The 12443-nt window shown below is 38.6% G+C and overlaps 1 protein-coding gene across 4 annotated transcripts in view; it reads left to right on the forward strand.

The window, feature by feature from the left end:
* The window catches only part of KLF12 (Kruppel like factor 12), a 435792-nt gene that overhangs the window by 135885 nt on the left and 287464 nt on the right, over nt 1-12443 (forward strand). For all 4 annotated transcript variants that reach the window (XM_013047135.2, XM_045080634.1, XM_004775054.3 and 1 more), the window contains exon 2: nt 8440-8503. In XM_013047135.2, coding sequence (XP_012902589.1) covers nt 8471-8503 — 33 coding nt within the window. In that variant the 5' untranslated portion in view covers nt 8440-8470. The remainder of the gene's footprint in view (nt 1-8439; nt 8504-12443) is intronic.

Here is a 12443-nt window from a genome sequence, read left to right on the forward strand (position 1 = left end):
ACCTTCATCATCTGCTAGCAATTACTTGGATTATATTTGCTTTGACTCCCAATATCCGTATTTCTCCAGCATTTAAAGGAGTCTTTGATCCTTGTAAACAAGAATCAACCTAATATATCATTTGTCATTCTCAACAAATAGTATTTTGATTTTCTGGTATTATTTAGTCATGAGAGAAGCATATGGTTATGCAATTTATTTGACGGTCTACTAATTTGCTCATCGTTGAGAAATACTAATTGATAATGTATTTATGATGACAGCTTGCTATCTGTGGTGGGCCAGATTATGAGCTACATAGGGTAATGATTGTGATGTCTGAATGTGCAAACTGAATTGATGAGTTCAGCCGGACAAAACTGTTGTTTAGTAAGGCACTTGGCAACTCGTAAGACATTCGTTAAAAATATCAGATGAATCCTCTTGTTTCTGTATCATTGTATCAAAATGTCAGTAAAACAAATCTATTAAGCTCTCTGATCCATCCTTCAAATTCTATTTTAAAGTCCGCCTATGTTAAAATTCCTCTGGGTTCAGATATTTGAAGAGATTGAACATGAAAGTACCCTAAAAATATCTTGTCTGATATTTTCTAATTGTTGTTAAATATTTTGAGATTGCAAATTTCATTTAAATGTCAACTGTAATTAAATGTGTGCCATTTGTTTTTCCACTCAGGTTTTGCAGTTTGATGAAATGTTTTCCCCCACAATTTAATAAATATTTGTTTTATTTCACATGAATTAATTCAAAACTGGATAAGAGCAACATATTTTAATCAACTATTGTTGTGATGGACTAGAAAATAAATTTACTCCCTAAGCACACTATTTACTATGCACTTGAATGTAATTTATCTTGCTTAGTATTGGCAAGTTAAACACAGAAAGCAATAATTAATAGGAAAGCCAAATACTGCATACTGCATACTAAATAAGGCAACTTATTTTTCTTGAATATATAAAATTTGTAATTACCCCATAATATATATGCCTCGCTATGTACAGACAACGCTCATTGAACTAAAGTAGTAGAGAAATTATTAGGCTTATGTGAATTACGCATTTTTAATTGGTACCAACTATGTGTTGATCATGATTGTATTTTCAGTTGTTTTCAAAATTGGAAGCTTGCTTTTTAATGTATAAATCATACTACCACATTATACTTGCATAATGTGTTAGGAAGGGAACTGGCACCCTATTATTTTGTTCCTCCCACCAGCCCCTTGGAAACTCCAAAGATTTATAATATCTTTAGTATGATGGTTTAAAACACATCCTGATAGAAAGGATTGAGAGAAAGTCGTCAACGCTCTTCACATGGGAATGCAAACGTGTGTGTGGCCAAGTCACTTTTGGCGGAATGTGGTGTTGTACGCCATCATTTCCCGTACAAGTACGAATTGCATGTGCTCCTATTTGTGTTGTAATCTAAATCACATAAATTAGACATATGAAGACAAAATTTAATCATCTTGTCAGTTCTTTGCAATACAAATCAGATTTTTGGCTGTGCAGCCCCAATAAAATGGCAATTACACTTAAATATGAGCATAGCATAAATTACTTTTCAAACCATTATATTGAGCACAATATATGTAAAAGAAATGCTTAATTCATTTGCTATGGTTACTTTCTTTTAAAGGTTTATTTGTTCTCTGTCTGCAAAGAATGCTGCGATGTAATGGAAGCTGAAAATGAATTAAAAGAGTAATTTCCATGTCGGTGTGCTTTTGCTTTACCTCCTCCCTCTGAAAATGGGCCGTTGATTCAGTGAACTCTGTTCTTCAATGTTTGCTCAGGCTTTGGGCCATACCTCACTCCGAGTGAGACCTTAATTCGTAAAGTTTGCTCTTTCTGTGTTGTCTGCTAATAGTGAAAAATTTTGGGGTGGAAGCATAATTTCAGAGAAACATAAAGCTGGAAATAGGGAAGAACTTTTTTTTTTTTAAATGGAGCATTTTCATTTGATTTCTATGTAACTAATAGAATTCCATAAGATTTCTGGTTGTTAAGGACCTGAAATTCCCTGTCTCCTGTTTCTCTTAGCAGTTACATCATTGAATTCTCTTAATGGAGGAATTGGGGACGCCGTACTTTGAGAGCCTAGGGGTGTGATTCTGTCGTCTGTCCTAGGACCTTACTATAAAAAACACACAAGACTGACTGTACTCTTGGGGAAGTGTAACTTGGATTCGAATAGGTCATTGTTTGTTCCCAGTTCTCAGGAAAGTTTAAGTGGAAATAAGAGTCTGTGTGTCTGTGTGCTTGACCATGAATGTAAGGAGGAGGTTTGGGACTGACATTTGTTGAATAACTGATAAGTACCAGAGTGTCTGCTAAGTACATTGTACATTCTTCTTTTCAACGTTCATAGCTGCCTCCCCAACGAGATTTTATTTATTTATTTGAGAGAGAAAGAGTGCGCGCACAATCACAAGCAGGGAGTGGGTGGCGGGAGGAGGAAGGAGTAGACTCCCCATTGAGCAGGGAGCCCAATGGACATGGGGCGCCATCCCAGCACCCTGGGATCATGACCCGTGCTGAAGGCAGATGCTTAATCAACTGAGCCACCCATGCGTCCCGTGATAGAGGATTAGTAAACGAGGAACAGGGCACCCAAAACTTAAAACAGCTTGCCTTAAGTCACATTATTGCCAAGTGTTAATGCTGGTGTTCCTGCTGTTTGGTATTCATGTTGTGATCTTTTTTCAACGTGAGAAAGCACACAGTCCTTCTCAGATGGAGTGAAGTGTGTCATTTATTCATGTGAGATCCTGAAATTGTGTGTGTAGAAGAGTACTTGGTGTTTGTATATCATCACCTGAATTGCCTGATGAGTCAAAGAAAAGGGGTGGAACTTTGTGCCTGAGCTTTTGTCTCAAGGAAGTGAGGTAATACTAGAAAGTAGGTATGGAATTACAAAATATATCCAGGAAATAATCTGCCTTGAAGTTTTTTGCCTTATCTTTTTTAATTCATGAGGTCTTTGCTGTGATAGTTTTGTGTTAATAAATTTAATGGAAATCGGATTACTTATTTTAAAGATACTGCTCTCTCTGTGGACTCTACCTACCCTAGTTGAAACGATTTCTGTTAAAACTTGGGGAATTGATGAGATACAAAGAATAATGGTCACTCTTTAATAACAAATCATGAAAATTATATGTATTTCATATGTAGACATTATTTAGAATGCAGAACCACATTTCCCAAGTGGAAAATAACCAACTGTCTTTTCCTATTTGTGGTGAGAGGCATCTCTAAAATTGGATATTCATATAGACATAACTTGCTGACTACTTACGGCCTATGTTAAAGAAGCATATCTGAGGACTAGTTTGCTTCTCTGTAGAAAATGATGTTTGTGCCATGGAAATCCGTGTGTCTTTTCTCAGCAGTGAGAAGTCTCATGCTGTACAAGTTCAGGTAGGTGTCACCTGTCACCTAGCAACAAGCACATTGCTTTGTGTCTTCAGCGTCTCTTTTCATTTTTAAGTCAAAATAGCTATGAAAATGTAGCACTTAGATATGCATTTATCTCCAGAAATATTTAGATTAACCTTCAAATATTTTTAGTTCCCAAGATAACTCACTGCGACAGGTAAAACAGAAATAACTTTAAATGAAGGAAGGCAACGTATATATTAAAAACCTTGAGGCACAGCAAGGCCGGGGTGGGTCTGTTACATAATACCATCGACTTAAATTCACAAAGCCTGCATGTTGGAGTCCCCTAATTGGCTTGAAAAGTTTTGTGAATATGTATATAAACCTTTGTTACCTGACTTTTCTTTTTTTTAATCAGCCCTTGAAAACACAAGATCACAGCTAATGAAGTAGTGATTTGTGAAACTGAACCTAGAAGACGGAATCCCAAATGGGATTGCTGTACCATTACCAGAATTCCATTTGCTTGAAGCAGAGCAACTAAATTACCTTTGGGCAGAGAGTAGAATACCCTGAGTGGTCAGATGGCTATAAGCACCTTTAAAAGGTGTCTCGCTGTCTCTGTTTAAAGATACATAAAAGGATTTTCAGAGGAACTGGCAACAAGCGTACTTAGGGTTCCTGAAGTATGCAGAATGTATTAAACACTCACCTTTAGAGATGGAGAGCATAACAGATAATTTCAGGTGTGACGAAGAGCTAGCAACCTGTTACTACAGGTGATGAGTTAGGGCCTGTGCTCTAAAGTGTAACTCCTTCTTCATTAAGCTGGGTAGTATCCGCGTTGTTCTGACCAAGGTCAGTTCTATTGTCCAGGATACTTAACTGTCTTTGAATTACAAAGGACGCTTAGAATTCCTTCTAGGAAATTTTAGGGGAGGAAACAAGTTCAAAAGGAACAGAATTTAGAAGATGATTCCCTATTGCTACAATTTCTCCAGACTCACCATTAAAACAGGAGTATTTACGAACAGTTCTAGGCAGCAATTATTTTTGTTTAAAAGTAAGTCTAAACTTCTTTCCGAAATGTAATATATCATGCCTTTTCTTATTTCTCATATTTACTTTGTGTTGAAATAAGGGACCAACCCTTTGCTTTTTCTTTACCTGACAATTGAGAATCATTTTTGGAGCCAGGAAAGTAAGCACCAAAACATGTGTGATGAATTTTTGATGAGGACAGTGGCCTTTAAAACTTCTGTGCTTTGAGAAGATTTATGAGATAATTTTACAAACCTATTTGGCAGACTTAAGTAATATTTTAATTAGGAAATTGATGAGATATTAACTGTTGCTGGAAAGGTGCCATTTTCCTATTTTACATCATGGCTTGATTTTGATGGGGATTTGGGGAGCAACACAAAGGCCCCTTAGCATGAATCAAGTTGACATTCATCTCTTTTGTGGTCTCAATTTTGAGAAGTCCTGTTACTTTCTTGCTTAATTTGGGCCACTGATGAAGGAGTGAGAATTCCTGTGTGAATGACAGGACACATTGCTGCATAGACATGACCCTAGTTGGGGTAGGTGGTAGACAAACCGGTGTCACTGTTACCCCTGCTTCTGCGGAGAAGGAAATGGGGACGCCGGTTGGATGAATTGTTTCAGGTCCAATGGCCAGTGGGAGACAGCGGTGAGCCCAGGGATTGGTCTTCTCAGCTCTCCACCGTGACTTCATTTGCTGTCACATGTGCTACTTAAAGTATCGGGGTACTCGAGGGGAGCTGCCGGTCAGGAGATGAGCTTGAACACTCTTTGAAGAGTGTGAATTAAACAGAAAACGAAAGTTAGCATTATATCAGGCTCTCAGGTTTGAAAGATACAGAGGTATATACATTGAAGTTATAGGTGGTTGTAAAGATAAACCAAAAATCCATGCTCAGATGTGGAGCTAAGGAGTTCTAGAAGGACCCTGACATTATCTAACTGGTTACCTTGGGCATGAAATTAATCATCATTGTCAAATCGATCTTAAAATAGTTCATGTACTCAAGTTCCAGAACTGCTTTCGGTACAAATTATATCACTAGGCTACTTTGTAAATCTCCAAATGCTGTCAAAATGTGGGATATTATATTGGGTATAGTTCACATTATTTAATGTTTTAGTCAGCAGATTAATTTTATCTAAAAATACAAATTAGATAACGGAGGCCCTAGTTACGTGGATAGGAAGAGTCCGCATGATTGATAGAAACATGAGTTTATTTTGTTTTTCTTCCATTTGTCATTACTACCTTCATTTACTCATTTGACAATATTTATTGATCCCCCTAAAATGTGTGAGGTAATGTGCTCTGTTTCCGGAAATAAAGATGGATGTGGCGCTATGGTAGCACGGGCTTCTGTTTCTCTGGGGAGCATAAGTTGGTAGAGTCTCTTTAAAAAGACGTTTTGAAAAACCAGGAAAAAAAGTTCCTATTATTTTGATGTGGTAATTGCACTTCTATAACTATATTCTAAGGCAGTAATTAAAGGTGCAGACTCAGAGCAGCTAAGTATAGTAAATGAGGCTATCTGGCTCAGGGGGTGAATGGTGGTGAAGATCTGCCCTGGGCTCTGCTCATTGGGCCCTCCCTTCTGATTAGAGTCTGTCCCTGTCTGCCCAGAGAGGGCGTCCCTTCCAGTGTCACTATGTCATCACCCCAGCTAGCAGAGGCCCTGGTGGCTATAAGATTCACATAGAAGGATGTTTAAACATTATCAGCAGTAGCACAAAATTGTAAATTATTAGACAAAAATTAGGGAGTAAATATATCTCTGCAGTGGAGTGTTACAAATTTTGGATTAAGCATCAGGAAGTTGAATATCATGTGAAAAATGGCCAAGATATATCAAAGTGTGGGGAGAAAAAAACCTACAAAATTGGAATGTAAGATTGAAGCCAGTTTTTGACGTACCTAGTACATTCTGCTAAGTTGGAACTGATCGATTTAGATATATTTTGAAGACTAGAAAGGACAGGACGTGTTTGATAAGAACATGGTGTTTTAAGATGACTTTTTAATTCTTTCAAGGGAAACCATATTATGGTTTCATAATGTAAAATAGAAGAGTTACAGTCTGAATTTCCAGAGAATTTTCCTAGTTTGCCATTGTAATATTAAGATATGATTGGGGTGCCTGGGTGGCTCAGTCATTAAGTGTCTGCCTTCAACTTAGGTCATGATCCTGGGGTCCTGGGATTGAGCCCCACATGGGGCTCCCTTTTGCCTGCTTCTCCCTCTCCCACTCCTCCGCTTGTGTTCCTTCTATCGCTTTGTCTCTCTCTGCCAAATAAATAAATAAATAAATAAGATCTTTAAAAAATATTATTAAAATGTTACATTTACATTATATTGCTTTTCAGCAGGATTTCTAGTAGTAAAAACTGTAGTATATACATATTGAGATATAAACTTTTTAAAATATGTATATATTAATTATGTATAGAGAGAGAAGTGGAGAAGAAGGAGGGGGCGCAAAGGGGGAAGAGAGAGAGAGAGAAAGAGAGAAGGAGAAATTGGTTAATTGATTGATTAACTTAAAACTAGAATAAAATTAAAAGCCAGTCTGCCTTACAGACCAAGCCCATGGAACTTGTGAATCGTGCTGTGTTTCATTTAAGGCCCTATGAGCGAGTGAACCCTTTTTCTGTTCAAATGTCTGGAGGCCCACGCAGAGGAAATCTGTGCCGTGCTGCAGGGGTGAGCCACCAGCAGAGTGGGTGCTGCTGAGAACACCAAGGCCTGTCCCTCTTGAGTGTAATTCCGAATGAAAAAGCAAAATCAATTATGCCTACTAAGCTGGCTTAACTGAATGCCAAAGAAAATTTGCCTCATGAAAAGGGAATTCTGAAGCAAGTTACATAATGTGCTGAATGAAAATAAACAGGAGGACTTTCAAGATACTTCCACATGAGGCAAATGCTTTATTGTAATCAGAACTCTCTAATCCAGCAATATTTAATTATATTTAGTGAGATCCAAACGGTCCTGGGGATATGGGAGCTTTTGAGATTAATTTTTGGGGGTACCTGGGTGGCCTAGTCAGTTAAGCATTTGACTGGACTCTTGGTTTATTTAGGTTCCGGTCATGATCGCAAGGTTGTGGGGTTGAGTCCTAGGTGGTGGGCTCTGCGCCCAGCAAGGAGTCTGCTTGGGAATTCTCTCCCTCTGCTCCTCCCCCCTGTATCTCTCTCTTGCAAATAAATAAATCTTTAAAATAAATAAGAAGTTGCTTGGGTATTGATCGACATGAAGGCACCAAAAAGTATTCATATTAATTATGCTGCATATGTATCAGCTGTAAAGAAGGCAAAAAATCATTTCCTCTGGAAAACAGCATTACTTAAAAATTCGTTGTTTGCTACGAATAAGGGAGCCAAGTGCTTCAGTAAGAATATTTGTGACTTTCGTATATTAAATTTACTTTTAAACCAATTTCTGCCATTTTCTCCTCCCCTTTGTCTCTCTGGTGCCTCCCTTTCCTTTTCTTCCCTCCCTCGACTCTCTTTAAACAGATCCCCATTATCTTGTGCTCAGGAGCTGTCCTAGTTGGAGATCGTGCTTTTTTTTTTTTTTTTTTAAAGATTTTATTTATTTATTTGACAGAGAGAGATCACAAGTAGGCAGAGAGGCAGGCAGAGAGAGAGAGGAGGAAGCAGGCTCCCTGCTGAGCAGAGAGCCCGATGCGGGACTCGATCCCAGGACCCTGAGATCATGACCTGAGCCGAAGGCCGTGGCTTAACCCACTGAGCCACCCAGGCGCCCGAGATTGTGCTTTTATTCCCGCATTTCTCCACTTTGCCCTTTAGTGGCTGGTAAAGAGCAAGCAAAAAAAAAACAACCAGTGAAAAAAATATTCTGTGACTGTTGCTTTGATTACCTCATTCTACCAATGAAGAACCTAAAGAGTTGCAGAATGAAGTTGTTCACTCCCCAGTGGAAGAATGTCATCAACATGTGGAACTTTTTCTCATTATCTGTTTTTGTGTGTGTTTCTTGCAGGATCAATGTGACTCTAGAGACAAATGGATGAATGAATATCCATATGAAGAGGAAAACAATAAAGGTTGGTTAGTCAAATTGTATATAACTGCATTGAAAATCTTAGGTTGAACATGACTTGGGGGCCATTCTCATTAGAACAATTCTGTGTCTGGGTATGGGACAGAAGTCAATACTTCGATACATACATCTATCTGTAAAGTGTAATTTAAAAATTTTGAACCCTTAAATATGAAGAAATTTATAAGGAAAAACCCCTTTTTTGTGTAAGTCTAGCTGTTATCAGTTTCATAGAACTTAGGCTGAAATTAAGGAATCAGCTTATTGATGAATATTGAGAACTGGAAGACCACTGGATACAACTGATCCCTGGGACAAAGAAAAACAAAAGAAGCCAGCTTTTGTGTAAATATATGTTCGTTCCTACAAGCGTAATCCCGATACCAGCGCCACATGGCACAGGATTGCTGTCAGATGCTGTTTTCTTTGTGCCAGCTGAGTCAGCTTTCCTCAGAGGAGTGGGATGACTTTGAAGGGCTTTTCACAGACAGGTACCACTGTAAATTAGAGGGGGGGAAAAGTCTTGTGAATTTCAATAGTAATCAAATACTAGCTGTCACTTTAGGTGTGGCAGTTACTTGAGCTTTTCTCCTGCTCTCTACTGGTTATGATATAAAAATCATAGGCAAAAGAAAGAGAATTACAGTATGTTAAACTATCTCTTTCCTAAGATTTTCGCACTTAACAGGTCTGTTTCATAGACATGTGCCTCATAACACTTGTGGAGCTGCGCAGTACCTGCCATTTCGTATTTTCCTTCCTGCGTTGCTTCCGCTACTGTTGAGTAAATGTATATCATGCTGTGTCTTTTTCTGCCAGCCTACCTTCGCAGTTGCTTCCAGATAATTTTCCAGGTTATATCTTTCATTTAACATTGCCTTCTTCCCTCATCATTGCTAAAATTACTCCTTTCTAGTATTTGTATCTGGAAGATTTTCAGACCTCTAGAGGGTGCATGGATTCACACATGATACAAGGGGGGCTTGCGGGTGTGTGGTAATATTCTTTTTCTTGACTCCAGTATTGCCTACATGGGAGAATTTACTTTGTGAAAATTAATTGTGCTGTGTATTTTTTTTTAAAGATTTTATTTATTTGAGAAAGAAAGGAAGAAGGCATGTGAGAGTGAAGGAGTGGGAGAGCTCGTGTTCATGAGTGTGGTGAGGGGCAAAGGGAGAAGCAGGTTGCCCATTGAGCAGGGAGCCCAATGCAGGATTCAAACTTAGGACGCTGGGATCATGACCTGAGCCAAAGGCTGATGCTTGACCAACTGAGCCCCTATACTGTGTATCTTTATTTGGATCAGTGAGTTGCTATTAAACTGGCTTTGGGTTGGGGGGGGGGGGATGGAGGGGTGTGGTCTGTATTGCTCATCATTGCCCATGGTGTAAATACTCTAATTATGATTGGTTTCAATGATTTAACAACTAGCTTGCAGGGATCTTTAATATTTAACAACTGGCACTCATGAGCTGGGGATGAGCTAGCACCAGCACACGACTGATAATTTCATTCAAAAAGTTAAACGGTATTATGGACTCCCTAAGGCAAAGGTAATAAATTTAAATTTTCTTGCTTTGTCCCTATGTAAATATGGAAACTTTCACTCCTTATCATGCAAAATATGTTTATCCCTTATATATGATATTGGTATAGTATTACTTTATGTTTTCATTCAATTGTTATTAAATTTTTTTGTTTGAGTGGCTCAGTATTAACTTTGTGAGTTTATTTATTTTGACAATGTCATTGTTCTGTAACTAATTTTATGACAACTGAAGATGTTGGCAAAGAGAATCATTGTGTTACTACTTACCCTGAGGAAAAACTCTGAAAATATTATCTTGATTGACTATAATATATGTGATTCATTCTAAATGATTGTGCCTCCTAGCTTATAAAAGTCTTATTCAGAAGTCTGTATGGAGGAAGGAACAGTGAGTATTTCACTTAATATGTTTGTCCCAAAGAATTATTTTTTTTTTCTTACTGCTGTTTTTCATTTTTTTGGTCTGTATTTTCAGTTACAGATGTCTCAGAACAGAAAATACATTGGTGCTTCTTTTTAAGCCTGCTTGAATCAGGTGCTGTTAGTTTTTAAATGATTTTTTGAAAAATTTTATTTATTTATTTGACACAGAGAGAGAGAGATCACAAGTAGGCAGAGAGGCAGGCAAAGAGAGAGGAGGCAGCAGGCTCCCTGCCAAGCAGAGAGCCAGATGTGGGGCTCGATCCCAGGACCATGAGACCATGACCTGAGCTGAAGGCAAAGGCTTAACCCGCTGAGCCACCCAGGCGTCCCAGATGCTGTTAGTTTTAACAATGTTTGATTCAGGGAGAAAATTGCAAAGCTTGAAAATTTATCTTTTCTATGTATTAAGTGTATTGACAAGGTCACTTTTAAGATGCAGTTTTAGAATGTCAGCAGTGCAAGCAACATTGCCACTGTCTACGTAATTGAAAAGACATTTGAATATCGCTTTAAAAACTATTTAGTATGTTTCCAGTTTGTGACTAGTGATAAAATCTTGCCAAGAGCCACAGAATATCCTGCTGTGCCTTTCTGCTTAGGTTTGAATATTTAAACGGCCTAAATAGCATTTGCAGAATTCCTTTTGTGGCCACACCAAGAGTCTCACTTCCAGGAGCAGCCTTCATCTTCTCTTTGAAAAAACCTATATTTGCATTCAGTCGTTTCCCTTACTCAAGTGTTAAGTTCTTTTATTCACTTTCCTTGCACTTGAGTTTGTCCCCTTACGATCTGCCATTGGAAGACATCAAGGAAATTCAGAAAAGATCCCATCTTCCATCATTTTCTGTTCCCAAATATTGGCAGGAAGTATGTCATATATGCTCTCGAATGTATTTCACCAGTTGCTGTCCCAGTGAATGAGTTGGCTTGTTCAGGGACCGGGTTCCGCAAACCTGGCTTTGCCCCATCTGTCTTCCAGCCGCTCCAGGGTATGTTTACCGAGTGCTTCTCAGCTGCTGGTTTAGAGCAGGTGTCCAGAACATGCGCACGCATATACATGAGCCCCCCTCACCAGAGTTCCCATTCAGACTTCTGCTCTGTGACTACCTCTGTTGAACAGCTGCATACACCGTCCAGCACCAGCAGTGGATGACTTTTACATCTTGTATTTGGAAACCACAAGGACAATAGCAAGCTTTGCTGAGGAATCTTGAATTTCCTACCAAAAAAGAGTTTATAGCATAGTGATGGGCATAGATAATGTGGCTGCTTTAAAGTTCTTTTCCATGAAGTTCCAAGGCTCTTTCTTCAACACAGGATAGCAAGAATCACGGCAACCTAACCTTTCTTCCATTTTCAACTAAGTAGGCAGAGTGGCTCGGAAAACCCCAGGGTCATGTAAGTAAATCGTGGTCAGCGCTGGGTTACTACACGTTTATGTAGGGTAGTTGCTTAGTAATCATGGACTAGAACAAACAAACAAACAGAAAAACCCGGAAAAACAAGTCTTGACACTATAATGATCTGTCTGGATGATCGTGGACCAGTGACGACTTTTCTGAATTTTAATTTTCTCAACTGCATAGTGGAACTAATGACACTTGTCCTATTTCAATGGTTGTTATGGCAGAAAAGGAAGTATGACGTTTTCAGAAGAACATTTTAAAGCGTAGAGTTCTAAATGTGAGCATGGTACTGATACTATTATTTTTATAGCATGAGAGAGATTTGTGACTTTGTTGTATGACTTCACATTATAAAGTCATTTTCAGAATTGGAAGCACCCTCAAACGTCACTAAGCCTAACTTGTGCTTGGGGTGTGGCAACCTTCTGGAAGGTTGGTTGGTTCCATCAGCCTTATGTTGAGTACTCTTCGGAATTTATACTGTATGTGGCAATTCATTCTACTGTCAGGCATATGTAATTATATTACAAGTTTATCCTCGTATGGAGCCGAATCAGTAGATGGGA

Source organism: Mustela putorius, unplaced genomic scaffold (assembly GCF_011764305.1).
Source record: "Mustela putorius furo isolate JIRA1106 unplaced genomic scaffold, ASM1176430v1.1 tig00000480_pilon_pilon_pilon, whole genome shotgun sequence".
Classification (NCBI taxonomy): domain Eukaryota; kingdom Metazoa; phylum Chordata; class Mammalia; order Carnivora; family Mustelidae; genus Mustela; species Mustela putorius.